This window comes from Channa argus, chromosome 7, assembly GCF_033026475.1.
Source record: "Channa argus isolate prfri chromosome 7, Channa argus male v1.0, whole genome shotgun sequence".
Taxonomy (NCBI): Eukaryota; Metazoa; Chordata; class Actinopteri; order Anabantiformes; family Channidae; genus Channa; species Channa argus.
Genome location: NC_090203.1, coordinates 17,409,330 through 17,429,166, shown reverse-complemented (window position 1 = coordinate 17,429,166; position 19,837 = coordinate 17,409,330). Strand labels below are relative to the sequence as shown.

At 36.7% G+C, this 19,837-nt stretch overlaps 1 protein-coding gene across 5 annotated transcripts in view; it reads right to left on the bottom strand.

Moving 5' to 3' along the window:
- The window catches only part of adcy2a (adenylate cyclase 2a), a 43,460-nt gene that overhangs the window by 5,720 nt on the left and 17,903 nt on the right, over positions 1–19,837 (bottom strand). For 4 of the 5 annotated variants that reach the window (XM_067510646.1, XM_067510642.1, XM_067510643.1 and 1 more), the window contains 16 exons: positions 16,910–17,059; positions 14,496–14,644; positions 14,232–14,343; positions 13,404–13,531; positions 12,352–12,510; positions 11,284–11,416; positions 11,029–11,205; positions 10,896–10,939; positions 10,621–10,701; positions 10,310–10,379; positions 10,081–10,178; positions 9,763–9,847; positions 6,842–6,979; positions 5,737–5,856; positions 5,466–5,650; positions 2,511–2,595 (listed from right to left, as the gene is read on the bottom strand). In XM_067510646.1, coding sequence (XP_067366747.1) covers positions 2,511–2,595; positions 5,466–5,650; positions 5,737–5,856; positions 6,842–6,979; positions 9,763–9,847; positions 10,081–10,178; positions 10,310–10,379; positions 10,621–10,701; positions 10,896–10,939; positions 11,029–11,205; positions 11,284–11,416; positions 12,352–12,510; positions 13,404–13,531; positions 14,232–14,343; positions 14,496–14,644; positions 16,910–17,059 — 1,914 coding nt within the window. The remainder of the gene's footprint in view (positions 1–2,510; positions 2,596–5,465; positions 5,651–5,736; positions 5,857–6,841; positions 6,980–9,762; positions 9,848–10,080; positions 10,179–10,309; positions 10,380–10,620; positions 10,702–10,895; positions 10,940–11,028; positions 11,206–11,283; positions 11,417–12,351; positions 12,511–13,403; positions 13,532–14,231; positions 14,344–14,495; positions 14,645–16,909; positions 17,060–19,837) is intronic. The other variant, XM_067510644.1, reaches the window with a different exon arrangement.

The following is a 19,837-nucleotide window of genomic DNA, read 5'->3' as shown; positions in this document are numbered from 1 at the left end:
GATGGGGACATCAGTAATTAGTGTTCTGGAAATACACTTATCCACTCAAACTCAATCTGCTTAATATTAATCTTAAGCTTTGGGGGTCTATATCAAGACCACGCAGCACTTGTTGCAGCACGCACATTTTCCACATTTATTCAAACTAAGGATTTCAAGGAAAAGAGGCTCCTAGTGGAAATTCAGTGTCTCAGAAGTCTAAAAGAACAGCTTTGAGTCGTATCCTACAAAATAATCCATAGAGTGTAAACATCCCTCTTCCTGTAATGACAATGTATATAGATCCCAATAATAATTTGCTTATAGGTGCAGTAACATTAGCAGCATTACATGACAGATGTTGTGAAAGAGGGTGGGAAAACATGAAACAACTGAAATGTTACTTCATGACAGCCTGTGATATGAAACAGCAATATTAATCTGCACATTGTAATTCAAGCATGCAATAATTTCATATACTGAGCATGAAAAAAAACATTAAAAAACTGAGCTATGTCATTTGTCTAATGTTAACTAGTGTAGTCATAATAAATATGCTATGGTTGTCAACTTCAGTTTTTTTTTCTAAGTTGAATTCTAAGTACATGATAAAAACAAAACAAACACAATATGCATAATATCCTCTACTTTATACAAATAATATAACAGACACTTCCTGTCCTCTGGCACTGAAGGATAGTGTCTGGTTTCCAAGGCCAAAGGCAAAATACCAAGTCTGCACAATCAGATCTCTCTCTGGTGTGGAAGTGGTATAAGTGAGATCTTTATAAAACGTAAGGTCCCAATCCAGAATCTGACAAGGTCCTGCTTCCCAAGGTCAGATGATTATCAAAGGCAAAACCTCAACATTTGTAAAGGAGTATGACCTAGGAACTACACTTATATAAAACCCATTCTCAATTTTAGATGTTCCTCTTGTTCTAAAACGCATAATTTGAGTTTCATCATTACAACACTAGCTCTGTAAACAATATAACATGTGGGTCCTGTCAAGTCGCTACCAGCAGACCCACATCATCTGCAATAAGTACAAAAAAATTATTGATCCTGACCCCTAAACCTAACTGCCTCATTTATTACATTGTTTTTATATTTTCTTTGCCCTTTCAGCTTATCCCATGAGTTCAGGGTCGCCACAGAGGATCATTTGTCCGCATGTTGATTTGGCACACTTTTTATACCGGATGCCCTTCCTGACACAACTCTTCCCAATTTCTACTGGGCTTGGCTTAAACTGTTTATATAAAGCACAAAATGGTTGGGGAAAGTTGTAGGGTAAAGTATGGCTCTCAGTATAGATGGCTTATGGCACAAAGGTGTCAAACCATCCATTTGTGTATCCATTAACCTGCACATATTCAACTGGGGCTAAATAGAGAGCTTTAAGAGCTTCATAATATTTCCCATCAATACAAGATCAAAACCCTTTGAAAATCTATCAAATGCCAAGAAATGGTTCTCCCTCCTGCACTCTGGCCCAAGTAATTGTGTACGAATAATATAAGAAATCAGTGCAAGCTCAGTTCCTGCTAAACCCATTTTGTTCATCTGCCAGCAAAAATAATATTAAGTCTTTGATTAAGAATATTAGAACATAACTTAGAAATAAAGCTATGAAGCTTTATCCCTCTATAACTCATGGAAAGTCTTGGACCGGGCTTAATAATTCACTTGCTCCAAACTGAGGGAACTATTATGGTACAAAATAAAAAATAAAAAAAATCAAACACAAACAAACAAACAAAAAAGCTGTTTCCTTCATGGATTTACAAAATCTAATTCACTACTACATTTAAATTTGACTGAGCTTCCTAATTAAATCAGTGTAGACCAGAACACAGGGGGACATGAGGGGAGGAGAGAATGTTCTTCCTTTCTTCTGTTTACAATTTACTGGTTTAAACTTGCTTCTTGACTAAAAACCCAGGCTCATCAAGACCTCGCTTCTACAAGAATAAACTCCAGAACTACTCCAGCACTGTCCAAAATTCTGGACAACTCCCAAATATAGTGGCTGGGAAAAAAATAAAATAAATAAATAAAAATCAGCCTGTGCTCCCTGTATCTCCTGGCTAGTAAATCCCAAAGTCCACCTGAGTAACTGCAGTATTACTAAAGTAAATCATTGGCTCTGAGTGGCAAACTGGTCTCATGATGCCTCTCTTGCACAGTATGACACAGCAGACAAAATACCTTCTCTCGAACTCAGCTATGCACAGTTGACTAATCATCTGTATGATGAATGTGAGATGCTATTGCTATTACAGCACTCACGGCAAGATACAGCAACACATGCATGTCTTCATGCATGATAGATACTGTTTCCAATTAAGAGTTCAGACGTCATGAAACCAGAGTTTCTGCTCACAGTGAGAGAAAAATAATTAAATTGTGATGTTTTACTGAAAGAGCACAGCCAAACACTGCATTTATTTATAAGTGCTAAGTGGAAAATCTGTAGGCAGAAGACAAACTATAACATCATTCAAACATATCTAGTGGAGACTTACCTGTCTGGCCAGCACGAGCAAAGTGATGAAGAAGATAAAGAGGGAGATGGAGCCCATAGTCTTCAGGTCTTTGAGAACTCCTGGCCTAGAAGGGCAGAGAAAAAGAAAAAGGAAGCGTTAGTTTGACAGAAAAAACAAAAGAAAAAAGTGACAAAAACATACATTCCAAGCAGAGTGAAGAGATTGATTAATCTGCAGAGATTAAACCCCATTAATACGCTTCACTCTTTTCCCTGTCGTAAAAACAAATATAGGGCACATGCTTATAAAAAGAATAAGTCATGCAATAGGTACTGTGTATATGTACTGTCCTGTACATGCACACACAAAACCCAAAACATGTCATTAACATGGCCTTTAATAAAAGTAATCATATAAACTACATAATTTAAATATATTTTTGTGGTGTAACTAACGAAATTGTTCCATCTAAAGTTTGCAATCACATAGTACACATTGACAACTGAGAAAACAGTCTGCAAGTTCTGCACTCCCCTAATCAATTCCCAACACACTATGAATGCCAATGACTGCGGACAGACAGAGGGTTGTGCAGGTTTACGCGTTCAACTACAGAAATGACCAAAGCTTTTTTATTTGTTTTACTGAGAACACCTTCCAAGGTTATATTTCAGTTGACCAATGTTGTGTGAAATTGAGTGGTTTAGCAGGAAAACAAACGTAATCACATTATGCTGTTGCCTTGAAAAGGAATGTCGATAACTACAAAGACACCAAACTGCCTTCCTGACCCACATTTTAATTCAAGCAGAACTTCTAGAAATGATTCAGAAAAACTTTCCTCATATTCCAGCAGAAGTACAGTGGGTGTTGTCAGATGATATCTATGTATGGAAGAATTGCTCATGTTAAAATAAATTTTAAGTTTAGCAATATTACGGAAAAAGCAGAATTGAGAATACATTAGGATTTTTGTTGCAGCCAGCATGGTGCTGGAGTGGTAACCGCTGCTGCATCAAAATTGGCTGTAGGTGTGAAGTGTTTTCTGTTGTCAGATATAACAGTGTTACAGCAGTCCGAATTTCTTATTTCAATGTTGAGTGACCGATTTCAGTATACCAGGGATTTTCTCTCGGACTGCCGAGAACCTGTCGATTGTTCCATTCATCCACTGTCAGCAAAAAGAAGCTTCAAGGCGCAAAGCAGTGGAGACACGTCACCATCATCAGGTCGAGGTTCTTCAGCAGCAGTGAGAGCAGCAGGATTGCTGACAGGCTGTATATTCAAAAGCAAAGCTTTTATCTGGGCAAACTCACAAGCCAGGGTGTCCACTTTCAGGGCCAGGAGTTAAATCACAATTTCATACTGATTTGACCTGTAATGCATAAATACCCCACACAAAACCTGAATGCAGGTATTTTTTTAGGTTAGAGGTAAGTCAGCATCAGTATTGCCTTTTTCAGGCTTAGTGAACCTTGTGTCCCCCTCTCTGCAAACAGCATGCAGCCACAAATAGTACAAACATCATCTGTCTGTTCCTGCCTTGTTCAATGCCAAGACATGAAGGGCATCGTGTCCATCCCCTGGGTTGAAAAAGAGCAAACATTAGCTGAAAACAGTGAGCATCATGGCATGTAGTGTAATCACCTGGGCCAGGCAATTTACTGCCGCAGTTACACGCTGCAGAATGAGACAATCCGATAAACACAAACTGAACTCAGTTCCTATTAGCTGCAGATAGGCTGTTGTGTTGTAAGAAAAACCACACTAATACTCAACATGGTGGAGATAAGTGCAATTCAAAAATAGCAAGCCAGTGGCCTCGGAGCAAGAAACACTCTCTGCTATGGTCTGTTAGATGTCAATCTAACAGCTGTACGGGAGCAAAAAAAAAAAAAAAACAGATTAGTGACACATACACACAAAAAACCCTCAGATCTCAGGCACTGTGGAAGTACAATGCATTTTATCTGGCCGGTTATATGTGTATTGTCTGATTCCATGGAGTCATTGTTTGGGATTCAAATGTCTGTCAACTTGGCAGCTTTTTCACCACAATCAGTGGAAGCGATGTTACATCTCCATATGCTAGGAAGATTCCCGATGATAGATAGTATGAGAAAGTAAGGTTTGTCATACTGTCTCTGGTGCTCAAGAAGAATGAAATAAATGAGATTCCAAAGTAACTACAGTTCTGTGAATTCTGTATAACCCCTAGAATCTATGGTTATTCCAAATTTACAACAAAAATATTCTGCGGCAGATGACTGCAGAGTGGCAGGGTTTTAGAGGGTCCCAACCTATTTAACATGTCCATTATGTTTATTGTGTTGGCTGCAGCTCAGACTGTAGAATGGTCTTCCACTAATCTCAGGGTTGCCAATTTTGTTTGTTGTGTTTTTGGCCATAACACAAGAAGTTGCTCCTGGTGAGTCAAGTGTGAGAGAGGTATATATAGATTAGATATTATATATATATTATATATATTTATATATATATATATATATATATTATATATATTTATATATATATATATATATATATATATATATATATATATATATATATATATATATATATATATATATATATATATATATATATATATATATATATATATATATATATATATATATATATATATATATATATATATAATATACTCAGGAGGAAACAAACAAAAATTGAATGCATAAGGTAAAAGTATCAGAAATTGGCCTGTATTAAAAAGGACCAAGCTGTCAGTTAGTAAAGTACATTTTTTTTTTGTAGCTACAGTAGCAGCCTCCTCTTTTCACCCCTTTTACCTTCCCATATTCAATCTCTTTTTATAACTAACTCTTGTCACTTATTCAAAATCCCACAGGATGCAATACAAGCACCAGCTCAACACAGCTTCTTTTCTTTCCATGCTAAATGCTCCCTCTCGCCCTGCCTTGACTCCCCTTCCCTCTCTCACACTTGCTTGAACAGTATCTTTGGCTGTACACTTACCTATCCAGGCTTTCAGTCTTGTACAAGACTCTACTATATTCATCCAGCAGGGAAGCATGTGTTTGTAGAATAATGACATTGTAGATCACCACAGCTGTCAACATAATAATCATCTTCAACTCATAGTTTACCCTCAGGAACACAGAGCATGATATGAGGCCCAGGATGCAACTGTAAATAAAATACTAGACAGACAGAAGGATTGCTTTATTATTTAAACATTAGCAAAGAATTGATAAAATAAATATACTGTAGAGAATAATTTACTTACTGGAAGGTAGAGATTGCTTTTGCCATTGATGGCAATTAGTTGACCATTACGGTAAAACTGGGTTTCATTTGATGAATTGTAAACAGGAACTGGAGGTGAGACATTGTCTTCTAAAAAGAACTAGAAATAACACACAAATAAAGTTAACAGAAATGAGCTAAAAATGCTTTTTAATGAAAACAACCACAGCAAACAAACCAGACAATGGAAAGCACAAACAGCTATTTCGGTCTGCTTGTCTTTCACATGACCATGTGTGCGCACTCTACATTTTACTTGCAAGAGGAAACAGAATCTTGTTAAGTAAGAGGCAAAGAGTGACAACCATTCAATAGTGGCCTTTAAAGTAAACAAGATGAGGATTGGCTGCCCCATTGAGCAAATCCAAGTTAATTTGGTTCATCCGCCCAGAGCAACTGACCTACGTCAGGCCCAAAACAAGATTATAATCTCTGGAATCGATTTGTGTGAACTTTTAAACCAGGGCCCTGACACCATGCTTTATCATGAAACTTCTTCACAAGCCTGAGGCTACTATTACAGTTTTTTTGGAGATATTATTATTTTCCTTTTCCTCTCTACATTAAAAAGAAATCTTCACTAGATTTATTATTATTATTTTTTTAAATACTGAAAGCTAATGAAGAAAAAAAAAAAAAAAAAAAAAAGCGCATCCAGTATTGGAATCATTGCATGAGAATGATGTTGCCACTATTATTAGGGAAAACCATAATGGAAAACTAAACAAGCAATTATTAATTTTTCTACATCACTTGTTAAGTAAAATCTTTTCCTGTATTAATGGTAATAATAGTGCATCCACAGTCACTAATGATATCAGACTACTGTGACTCTCCATCTTTTGTTACTGTTTCAGTAAGATTTAATTTTTATATTACAGAACGCAGTATCAAGCTGTTTACAGTATTAGGCTCAAAATCATTGTATTTGTTTGTGTGAATTATGTTACATTTGATCACCTTCTAATTACTATGCATTTACAAATAGTGCATTGTCATCTGAAGGCTTAAGATACTTTATTACTCCTCAATCGCCAATTAGTTTTACCTCTCCTTTACAGCAGCATCTGCACATAAAAGCTCACCATGTTGAAGACAGCCATTACGAGTATTAGAGCTGTGGTTGTCATGGTGATAGTGATGCGAGGCCATGGCTTGTTGGCAATAATGACTGATGACCTCAGCAGCCACATCCAAGAAGTGGAGGCACTTTTACTGCAGTGCTGCAGGGACACACAAAAACAAAAATATATGAGGCAAAGTATACAAGAGGACTGCGAGGAAGCTGACACAGTAAAAGGTCATGAACATGGTCAAATATACACAGAAAAAGAAAAGAGGAACATGTGTAATAATTAAAATAATGCACAAATGAAAACACGCAAAAAAAAAAATTCTGCTGAAAAATTATTTTCAAATAAATTGCAAAATCCATAAAAAGCTCACAAACCAAAACAAGTACTGCTGATTAACTGACAACCTTAGCAGCTTTTTTCTCTGAGAAGCAATACTGCTTTTCCCACACAATTATGACAGTGTACTCTAGTAATTATGTCTGGAAGGGCAGGCGGGGCTAGTGGTTCCCCAGATTAAAAGAAAGGAAAAAAGAAAAAACAAAGTGACCCGAGGGTGTGCTCTAGTTATCAGGGAATCAAATGAACTGATCTGCCTATTGGGAAAAATTAGTCCAGTGAGCCAAACAGATTTCAAACATCTGAGCAATGTCTTAGGAAGAGACCCGTTTCTGTTGTAATGCATACCCCACATTAGTTTATGGAAGAGGTTTATATAAAGACCTATTATTGGTAAAACCAGAGTGACAATTATAGCTGTATTCTCAGCAGGAAGTCAAACCTGCTTCCACTCTGTGGTGGCCTCCAACAGGGGTGTTCTTTGTAACACCTATTGTTTGTGACTTGATGGACATGAACATTATCTCAATAAATTTGTTTCCTCTTAAAGGCATTAGAGATCATTTAGGCTTAGACATCTGCGGGGAGCTGGGAATAAAGTCACTGCTCCATCCCGTTTAAAGGAATATGCCGATGTGAACTGGAAGGAGAACACAGCGTGGATCCGGAACTCACATTAGAAACTAATGTATAGCTCATCCGGTTCTTGAATGCCTAAAAATCCCTCTGCAGGAGCTTAGGTTTGTTTGTCCTTACTAGCTCTACAGACCTATCAAAGCTGATTCCATTATGTGTACAGTCAGAATGTATAGCTACCACTATACCTTTCAGTTAGACTAACCTCTTTAGCTTCCCTTGGCTTCCACTAAAAATTTGAAATCATTTTAACTAACACCCAACCCCTGATTCACTAGTCATTAAGATGAGATTAAGATTACTGAGGTTAAAGTTTCTATATTTCAAAGAGCAGTACTGCCTGTGCATTGATGCTCCTCATTTTCACACAGCAATATTACCTGCCAGGCCATACACTCAAATACCACCGATAGACTTTGTACTGTATGAACCTAGTCAATTTGATGGATTTTGATGGATGCAAATAAATAAATACAAAAATAAAAATCTTCCTGGGCTTCAGCAAATACTCACTGGGCCTATTACAGTCAATTAGTTTTTCTTCTTCCGGCTTTCAGCTGAATGGGTTTCATTGCGGGACAATGACTGTGAAAGCCCAAAATAATTTGCTTGATCATCTCAGAGCAATATGTGAGCATCACTGCAGCTGAGTGGATGTGACATTTGAGTACTGTAGCTCAGGGATGTACTGTAGCTCATTGCAGACATTACACTAATGAACACACTACATATAGCATGCTGCATCACTAGGCTTACCATAAATGTAGGGTTTAATTTTTTTTTTTTTTTACTTTACTCCTGGGTTATTGAGTGTGGATTAATGGGTAAACCATTAAAAGCAAATCACTCTAAACAATGACAAGGTTACTGCAAAAAACACAGGCCAATATCTTACGTGGGGAATGGAAAATTAGGACAGCACACTAATGTTTGGGTTCAAATTTGTCAATACAACTCACAGCTGTCCACTTTCCAAATGTTAGCCAAACTTACATAATGACAGGAAATGTGTATGAATAAATATTATAGAAATAAATATTTGTAATTTAAATCTGATTTTAAAATTACACAGTCCTAATTAATTATTTTAATGGTAAATCTCAAGATTTTAGTCAGACTAAATATTTCACAAATGCACAGTAGTTTCTCTTGACATTTTATGTTAGAGATTAAGGGGTCAAATCAGTATTTGTCTTTACTTACATTAAGCTGGGATTAACTGAATGTGTTCTCTGAAACAAACAACCACCCTTTCCGCAGCACTGTGCCGTTGAGAAAAAAAAAAGGCTCATAGATATAGGGTATAATATTCTAATTTGCATGAAACCGCTGAATTCCTTTTACAGTTGTAGTGTTTCACCAATTTGATTTTGCCCAGGTGCAGTGACAACTTTTTTACATATGGCTGTCTGCTTCTGGAACGGGCAAAGTTAGCATTTTCATTGCTCACCCTGTTTTCAGTGGCTTCAACCCCAATTTCTAAAAGATCTTCTAGGGAATTATTCAATTTTTCAATTGTTTATAATGCATATATCATACTAAAGAAAGGCAAGCCTCTGTTTGCCATGTTGAAAAACTTATGACTAAGAAAATGAAGATGACATTTCAGTAACGGACCAGTGCATTTATACAGTACGTTGGCCTAAGAGTATTCAAGAATGATAATCTCCTGCACCAAAGTGCATAGACTTTTTAGGAAGGGTAGGGGAAAAGTAGTGGACAATGAGCAGCTGTTTAATGCATAGGCTCAGGATAAATTTTGCCCAGGGTCACACCTTAGTGGCACCGAGCCATCAACAAGGCCACTTAATCAGCTGTTAAGATGTCCAGAGGACCTGAACCACTCACGTGCCTCTGTTATGGCATTAGGACAAACAGTAAGAAACAAAGCATCCCATTAGAGTGTGCACGTGCATTAGGGTTAAACAGTGATGTTTATACTAAATAGATTTACCCACCAGGAAGTGTCCAATGAAACAAATCAAGAGGATCAAGGAAAGGATAAGAAAAGCCATTCCAAATGATATTCCCAAAACCGTTGTTCTAGGAGAAAGAAAAAAAAATAAAACAATATGACATTGCGTCCTCCATTTATATTTCACAAAGATTATTGTACAAATTTTTTTTAGCACTGAACCTAGAAACTTCTTGTCAAGGCAGGGAGAAGTTTAGTATGGCAAAAAATAAATGTACATGCTATCTTCCAAACCAAAACATAATACAACATTATGTTAACAGTAAGGTTATTATAAGATTATAAAATAAAGCACACATACTTTGGAAGGACGAGAATCTGCACAAGGAAAATGCAGAAAAAGATCAAACAAGCGCAGGTGACATAGTATTTGAATGCTGGCAAGGTTGTTGCTCTGTACTAAAAAGATGAAGAAAAAAAAAGTCACGTTAAAACAAAAGCCTTTTAGAAAAGGAGACAAAGTGCTTCAGACATTCCTCAATTGCACACTCAGACACCACAAGTCTGTCTAATTCCAACAACTCTCTTACCTCCTTCTCCAAGGATTTGTTGTGAAAAAATAAAGATATTCTTTGAATGTCCTCAGACTTGAGCCACTGTCTGGAAGCATTAAGACACAATAATAGTTTGGACAAAAAGGACAACATATGCACTGCTATACATATACTAGACCCGTTTATGCAAAGAAACAAGGGAATGTATGGCAGTTTGGTGCACTGTTTAACTATTAGTTATTAAAAATGATTGCACGTCTTATCAGAATTAGGACAATGTCCTAAGATTTCTGCATATACTTTACTTTTTGCACAAGGAGATTAAAACTTTTTTAAATGACCCTTACTTTTGTGAATTTATCCCATCAAAGGTCCTAATCATCCTCTGATTAAGTTCCTCCTCAAACCGTTTCTTCTGAGACTTTGTCCTTTATTGGGTAACAAGAAAAAGATACAGAATATGTTTTAAGTTCACATAACATTAGAGGCATTAGAGCATATCAAAGCCTCTAGTAGAAGTCTAGTTATATTAAACTCTTTGTTGCCTGTCTCTGCAGTGTTAAGGGATGGGAATAACCCTGCCAAAGCAAATTTTGCTCAAGGTGTAAAATGAGCAGCTTGCCTTTCTGATCTCCTCTGGAAGTGATATTGCCCCATTGGCACATCCTAGACACACAGCAAGACAGACAGGTTATAGCTACAGCCGAATCTTCTAAATAAAACATATGTTTAAAAAAATAAATAAAAATACACACAGAAGTGTTAATTTTCCCACTCTCATTAGTCATGCTGTCTCTGTGGTGCAAGTTGGCAAAGGGCTTGGCTGCTCCCCATGACTCCAAGTAGCGGGTCATCCTGACTGACGCCCTCATCTTTGCTCCATCTACAGTATGTCTGGGACGGTAATGATGCTGGGGGCTCCATCGTTCGACCTAAAAATAGAAATAGTTATTTTACTACATTTTCTTCCAATGTTGTCCAATGTTATTATTTTTTACTGAATACGATACCTTTGGATTAATGACAAGGTAAGTGATGACTCCATGTTCCTTCAAGTAGGGGTCCCTTTCCTGTCCATCCCCATTTTCTACTTTATATGCACCTTTAAGGTGCTCCAGAGTCACTGAGGTGATGTGGACTCGCCTGTAAACAATCAACAAATAAAGAAGCAGAGTATTTCATAAGAAAGAATTTATGAGATTCACCACTCTATAAAAAGCTTTGGTCAGTTATTTCAACTAATTAACAATTATGTTTTTTATTTTAAAATTCCCCAAACTTTGGAAAGTACATCATCTATGGTACAGTAAATAATATCGAAAATAATTCAGATGTCCGTATGCCAAGGATAAAGCCAAAATTCTAAATGTAATGTCTATAATCTTTAGGACTTCAGGTGACAATTTATTAAAAACAGACCAAGTCTTTAGTGAAAACCACCGCATGGGTTCACGGACAACTTTGAAAACCAACGGTGAACACAGTTTACACAGACAAGGTTCAGAATCAGCCTTTTACAGTAAGACAAAGGCAAAGTGGAAAACCATACATTTTTTGGAAGTCATAAACACCACATTGTATAGGATAATGAGTAAAGTGAGCATTAACCTTGTTATAAGCATACAGTGAAAATTCATGATAGCATAGGGGGGCATTTTTACACACAGCATCGGTAACACTGGTGAAGGCAACAATGCTAAATGATTGGATAGTTTAAAAAAAAAAAAAAAAAAGGTGATGCACAAAGTGAAACTTTTTTCAACTTCAAATGAGCATACATTTTCAACATTTGGTGATTATTTGATTTAAAAATAATAAAGTTAGCTAAAATATTGGTTATGCAGCTTGAAAGCTGCAATGCACTGTGTGTTCTGACCCGTCAATCAAGGCCATTATTAATGATATTCCATGCCAACTACTGTCCACAACATTACAACCACTAGCTGGTATAATTTTTTTGGCTGGTCAGAGTGGGTTTTAAATGACTTGCAAATCACTACATTATGTCACCATTTTGATTTTACACAGTGTCCTAACTTTTTTGGAAAAAGAATTGCATTTTACTTCCGTTTACTTACCCTGGTACCCCTCCTGCTTCCATATGATTGGCCAGTGTGACATCATGTGACCAAACATCATATTGCCATTTCTGAAGTCCAATCACACCACACAGGACATTCCCCGAATGCACACCAACGCGCATGTTGATATCAACCCCTGTGGCATCTCGCACTTTCCTGCCATGCACCAAGAGAACACATTAATATGGAGCAATACAAAACAACCCTCATACCATCTGTCTTTTTCAGCAAAGATGCTTTCCTCTGATCTTTATGGTCAATGTAATGTTTATAAAACCCCGCAAAAAAGATGGAAAGCTTGGTCAAATTATTATTATACATATAGCCAAACACTGTCAGTTTCTAAATTAAAATGTGTTATTTGTAATCTTTCTAGCTCCTTTAATTCTGTGTAGGTAAGATAAGTATAAGGATCCAACAATTAACACTGCTACATTTTTAGCACAATGAAATCTGGGTCTTTACAGCTCAGGGTCACCACAGCAATTATTTTGTCCGCATGTTGATTTGAATTTATTTTTTAATGCCGGATGCCCTTCCTGATGCAACCCTCCCCAATTTCACAGGGCTTGCGACCGGCACTGCACGGCTGGGGATGGGAATGGGCTGTTGCCCAAGGACAGTTGAACATGTGGTTGGGAAGTGCGGGGCTTGTAACTCTGACCCTATGGTTGGAGGTTGTATTGCAGAAATGTGTTGTGATAAAATACCTAGCCAAGCAAAGTTTAGAAAGCAGGGAGGCAAAAGTAGTGAGACAGTGTTCAAGGTGTAGCTCAGTCAACATACACGATTTTTAGCGCTGTTTAAAACATGTGGGTACATCCTGATGAATAAGCCACTGTGGTGAATGTTCTTATTTATTTAATGTAAGGGCAAATGTTTTAACATTTTAACTTTCCTATAGTTAAAATAGTAAAGTTCAACATTACTGGAGAGTTGATGGATGCTTTTGTGATTTACTGAGACATATTGTAAACTAACAGAAGCCTTTTTTTTTTTTTTTTAATGTCCCTGTTCTGTAGCAGCATTTTTATGTAATTAGCACTTACTTGATGGCTTCACACATGTCCAAACCCATTTTCACACAGTTCTTAGCATGATTTGGCAGATACTCTGGTAGACCAGACACACAGTAGTAACAGTCACCAAGGATTTTGATCCGCATACACTCATTTTCCTGCAGATAAAAATGTGCAACACAGGCTCAGATATATGGGGTCACATAAAAAGGTGCCACTGTTTTCTAGTTGAATCACAACATCATTTTAATAACCCTCCCCCAGACTTTTTACATTCAAAGCCTTATACATATACTTTATATAGTGCATTTTATTCTTAATGGTCTATATTTTTATAAACTGCATAGTATCTGTATCACAAATATCTCAGTGTGCATGTTCCTCAAAATATTGTAAAGCATAAAAAAAGTGATCAAAAATGCAAAGAATATCACCATCCAACAGGGTTTATGACCTACACTGGGGATAAGGACAATAGGGACTGACCACTGACTTTGTGGTTAATAGTTGACTTGCTCCATTTCCTCAGCTGCAGTTTAATGTTTGGATTTATTATGAAATTAAGTAATTAGGGAGATAAAGGCAATTTTGCAGCATATTACACATTTTGTTTTGTGCATATTACACAGAAAATAGCAGGTGGGTTTCCAGGTAATTACTGTAGCTCTTGGTCTTTGGTTTGATCTTACATTACCATAAAATATCATATTAGTTACTACACAGAAAATACCATTTATGTTTTCGAAATATTACCCTTGCAGTATTATTTTTTCTTCTTCATTGGAGAGTAAACAATAAAAGGTAACACTTTCTTATAATGTGTTGTTTTGTGACATTGAACAATAATGAATTGTTTACCTTTGCAATTTGATCAAATTTTCCAAACAGTTCATTCAGCATGTGCACCAACTCTCCGGGTGAGCAGTCGCTTGCCAGGCGTGTAAATCCTACTATATCAGCATACAGTATACTAAATATTGGGGGAAAAAGAATTTGTGTCAAAGTCCTGTAATGATTTGTATAAGGTTTTAGCGTAAACTTAATTATGTGTACATTGTTGTAACACATACAGTAGTTACAACTACAACTACAGTACAGATTTGTCACATGAGTGAAAAATACCTGACATTAGTGTGTCTCTGGACATAGAGGTTGTGAAAATTGTTTGTGTTCTCAATCTGATCCAAGTTTGAGCCCTTCAGCCTCTGAATGATCTCCGCTTTCATCACACGGGCAATGTGAGCTGGCAACAGTGACAAGAGGAGACGCTCCTAGTGGCAGTGACACAAGCAGGAGTACAGGTATGTTTAGAAAAAAAAAAAAAAAATCACAGTAAAATACGAATATTAATAAAAAGTTAAGACGATCAAGATTTGTAATACATATTATAAGATTCAGTTTTCAACAATTTCTGATCAACTACCAGTGAAGCCATTGTACTTTGTTTCAGTATTCTTACGGGGACATTAGCACCCAAAATTAGTTCACTGCTAGTCAGGGCCATAAACTCTCAACTTTACATTTCAATTTCTATTATAAGAAATTAAATCCATAGCAAGGACACTGATCTGACTTTACCAAGTTGGGATATTTTGAGCATAATGATCAGGGAGCATAATTTGATCTGAAAAATATTACATTTTCAGCAAATTGATATATAGTTAAATTTGAACAACATTTCATTTTGAAGCATTAACCTTGGATCATAGAAGGAGACAAAGATTTTCTATTATATCTATAGCCTATAATCTAATTTGGCACTACACTGTGCCAAGGTTCACTCTGTTTCCCAGTTATGGTAAATGTAAAAAAATTAGAAGAAGAAAAGGTTCACTGTGCTAATATTTTATGGAGAAAGATAATTAGCTCAGATGACCACTACTTTAATCACAATGCCAGAAATACACAACTATTGTTAAGATAAAAACTACACAACAGTCATGTGACCTAAATATCACCACCACTAAATATGCCTGCACTAATATTGAGATTAAGAAGGTTCTGCATCTAGTAGAGTGTCCACTTTGGTGGGAGCACTTTGGTATCACGACTTCACATATTCCTTATTGGGATAATCATACTACTTTGGTACTTTGGATAAAAGCAGGCAGCAGACAGCATACAGTACAGTATGAGTGTACAGAGTGCCCCAGAGAAGAGTGCGTCTGCCCTGTTGGTACCATCTGTCTCAGACAGCAGTGGCACTCCAGGGCTACTGTGAAACACTCCACCCAAGGCATTTTCAGCCTAACTCATGGCAGTTGCAACAACACAAGCTGGATTCACCATAGAGATAACCAGCCCCACCCTAAGCTTCACTGAAAAGCTACCAAAAAAAAAAAAAAAGCAACTGCAACAGCTGCATTAAAAAGCTAGCTGCATCCCATGCTCAACTAGAAGTAAGCTGTAATCAAAATCTTATCCTCAGAGAAAGACATGCTATGCTGCTTTTTAGTGGCAGCAACAAATATATCTGCTTTGATTGTTCTAACCTGTCCCAACTTTACACACAGTATCTTGAGAAAAGCCCAATGGCTTAGACACACGCACACGATACTGCTGGTTTGCTGCATATTATGAATAGAAGAAAACTATTTTTGGAAATGGCATTTGCACACTAAGAGCATTAGAACAAGTTTTTAGAATCTCAAAAGGGGTTATAGAAATGAGGTAGCCAAGAAATGTATTGAATGGATATTGAAAAGAAAAGACAGGCATATTCAGTGGGACAAAAATGGCAAAACATGTTACCTTGTATTTCTCAGCTGTGCACATTAGAAGAAAGGAAGTAGGAGGTATCCTTTAGTCATGTAAAAATGAGACCCATGATTACCACAGGTTTTGTGGATGTGACCAGCAGTGTATTTACCAAATGTTGTAAGATCCCTCACTTTAATCTGTGTTATTCTAGAATTGTCATAATGGATAAATCAGCTTTAATATAGCTGTGTCAATACCCTATCAGTGTTGTCCAAATTCTGCACAGAACAAACAAAAGTATCAGTGGACATTACCATACTAGCTCATTTAGGCCACAAATTAAACAGTTGCACATATTCTAGCCCACATTCAAAAATGGCGATTAATACAAAAGAATTTGACACGGAGACGGCTCTAAGGAAATAACACAACCATTCTTAACTGTGGCCATTAACTATTACCAGTGTGCACAATACAAACTGTGACACGTCCTCTTGAGACTTCTTTCCTTCCCACCACCACCACCACCACCACCACCACCAGGAGACTGGACACAAACATCTTCAGTATAGTTTATATCTCAATTTTACATTACTCTCTAAGCAGTCGGTGGGTCATATTTTTCCACGTGTCATGTACTATATAGACATCATTATGATCTTCCCCGTATCAATTTAACAAATAATTAGTTGAATACCCTGCCACTATAAACATGGCCACATTGGACACCATCATCATTACCACCATCAACACTGCTACCTGTGCAGTACAGTTCACATGTTGCCTGACAGAGTTTGACTTAATTACGGGCCATTGAGACTTTATGGCCACCTTACCTGTTGTCTCTTCTCAAACTCCAGTTTAATCGGAGACTTGATGCAGTTGCAGGTGTCCTCGTAAGTCTGTTTAAGTGCAAACTCCATCAGATGCTTGTGGTACGCACCTGCCATGTTGCCACACATGAAAATGATAACGTTCGCCAAAATCTGCAAAGGGACAAAGGACAGAAAAAGTTGATTTAAAAAAAATAAAACTAATGAGGTTAATGACTGCATATGATATAAATGAAACAAAGCTGTCAAAGGAAATATACATCTATAATTTAGTGTACATAAAAATAAAACCAGCAGAACACAAAAATAGCCATTTTATTTTCAGTGGCCACATTGTCAAAGACAACTACATACCTTAAATCAATGATTTCATTATACGGTAGCAGTTATTTCAACAAGAAAGTATGCAGTTGGTTGTTGCCATGTGGATTAAAGGCTAAGAAGAACTTCCAAAGTCAGAAATAGGATGGAGTTTATCTTTAAGGTTACGGTTAAGGTAACTGAATCTACACATCACATGTAAGGGCAATGTGACTTTTATAAACTCTTTCATTTTCTTGTGATTCATTCAACTGAGTAGTTACTAAATGCTGATGAGCTAAGATCAAAAAAAAAAAAAAAAAAAAAAACTGTAGGGAATTCGATGTGTGACTCCTATACTGACCATGTTCTGTTGTTTATTACATAAAAAAATAGCATAATGTATTTGCTGCATCAGCTTGGGGATCAGACAAAAATAAACATAAAAAATAGAAAAATAAACAATAATTAAGATGGAAAACAATACATGAACCCAGTAACAAATAATGTGTCCGCACCCCCTGTCTATATACATACTCTCTCCCTTGAGTTCAGGTCCATCACACACAGAGAAGCCTGACTGTTCCTTAATTTGCATGATTATGGCAAACCCCACATCCCACTACTGGCTCCATTTAACCATGAAATCGTTTTACTGTAAGTGACAAAGCTTCTGGTAAAAGCAACTTAAGCTAGCGCTAGCATGAGACTCTGGGTCAGTCCATTTTCATCCATCCCACCCTCCTTTTCCCTGATCCGCTATGTTCTTCTACTACTTCTACTTTGTGCATTGGTTAATTTCAAATTACAACTAATAAGAACGCTGCAACACTTACTAATAAAGCAGAATGTGCTGAAATCTAATTGGTCAGAACAAAGTTTCTTTTACACGTGAATATCTCTGGACTGCTACCTATCCTGTTCAAGGAGTCTGACTTCACAGGAAACTTCAGCAGCACCTCCCCATATGTATTACAGAACAGTAACAGACCATGGCCCTGAAAAGCTCAGGGGACCATTTGGCCAATGCTTGTGTATGAAGTGAGTTCATTCATTTCACATATCCCTTATGGTGGCGCTACAGAGGAAGGAGTAACTACTATGATAAGATATGGTCCATTGATGAAAGCTGAATGTATTAAAACCCAAGAGCTTTGATGATCCTGAGCTTAATATTTTGTCATTTAGAGAAAACTGATAATTCAGTGTGACTCTCCCCTTCACCCATTACAAAAAATAAAATTAAATATTACACGCATGCAAAATAACTCTCTTCCCTCTTTAGACTGTCATACAGTCATATTCTGTCTCATTTGCCTCTATTTCATATTCAACATTTTCATTACATGCAGTTTTTTTTTTTTTTTAAACATCTAAATGACCAAATTTTTTTTATCTCTTTGACATAAATGTGGCTTCAGCTTTTTTGTCCCTCAATCTATTTATGCAATAATCTACACTCAGTAACCATTAATGATTAGCTGAAAATAATGACAAGTGCACTTAAAAATCAATTACAAGTCCAAAACTGAAAACTCATATGCACAGTTTTTAAACCGTTTTGCTGTGGCACCCCAGACTGTGGTATGATACATCCCATTTGCTTTTCAACTCAAATGACTGGACATTGCACAGAACTGCATATGTAAATAAATAAAAAGCTGGCTTTACACCTTCAGGGCCAAAGACATTTTTCCACCTCTGCCTACATGCTTAACCAACATGAGGTTAACTTCTTCTTGGGTGCAATATCTGAGAAACTTTATGAACAAGTTTAAGTACACAAGGGTGGTATTGAACCCCATTCCAAATACTGTTATTGGTATTAGGACATCCCTTATCAACGCAGTTGAATGACCAAGACCACAGCATGTAATACCTATAAAATATCTTACAACAATACAGTACAGATGTATCGCAGATTGTTACTGATTAAACAGGTTCTGTTGTGTGTTTAGACACCATTCTCTTCTATATAATCAGATAAATGTACTATGCACTGTGAATACATTATTAATCTACCCATCACTCCTTTATATTTGGCAAAATACATCAACCATATGCATGAGTGTGGTCTTGTTTTGTATTTACATCTATTCACTTTTACTGTTCACTTATTTGGAAAAAAAGGTCCCTCTTGCTTATTATTCCTTCTTTGCAACCGCTAAATGATGAACCGCAACCTGAGATATATATTTCTTTCCATAATTAAAGGCATTACTGGATTGATAGAAATTATATGATTGGTCCCATTTTCAATAGGAAGTCTAACAAAATACTTTGGACTTTGTAGTACAGGACAGTGCTCAAGTACAGGGCTCATACAAGTACACTAAATGACTGAAAGCAGGCACAAAAAGATAGACTGGAGCCTTTGCAAGCTGCTTTATGAAAGGTTTTCAGTACACATATGTTGTATGCAATATCTTATAATCTCATAATAAATAACTCTGAAGCATCATCGTTAACTAAAAATTCATTCAGATACAGTACCCATTCATCCTTGCTTTGTAAGTCTGTCACTTAAAATGTGGTGCACTATACAACCTAAATCATTAGTCAGAAAAACTTATTTGCAATTTTGTAAGTACTCAAAGCCTACTTGGGATGTTAGATGTTAAGGTTTAGTTA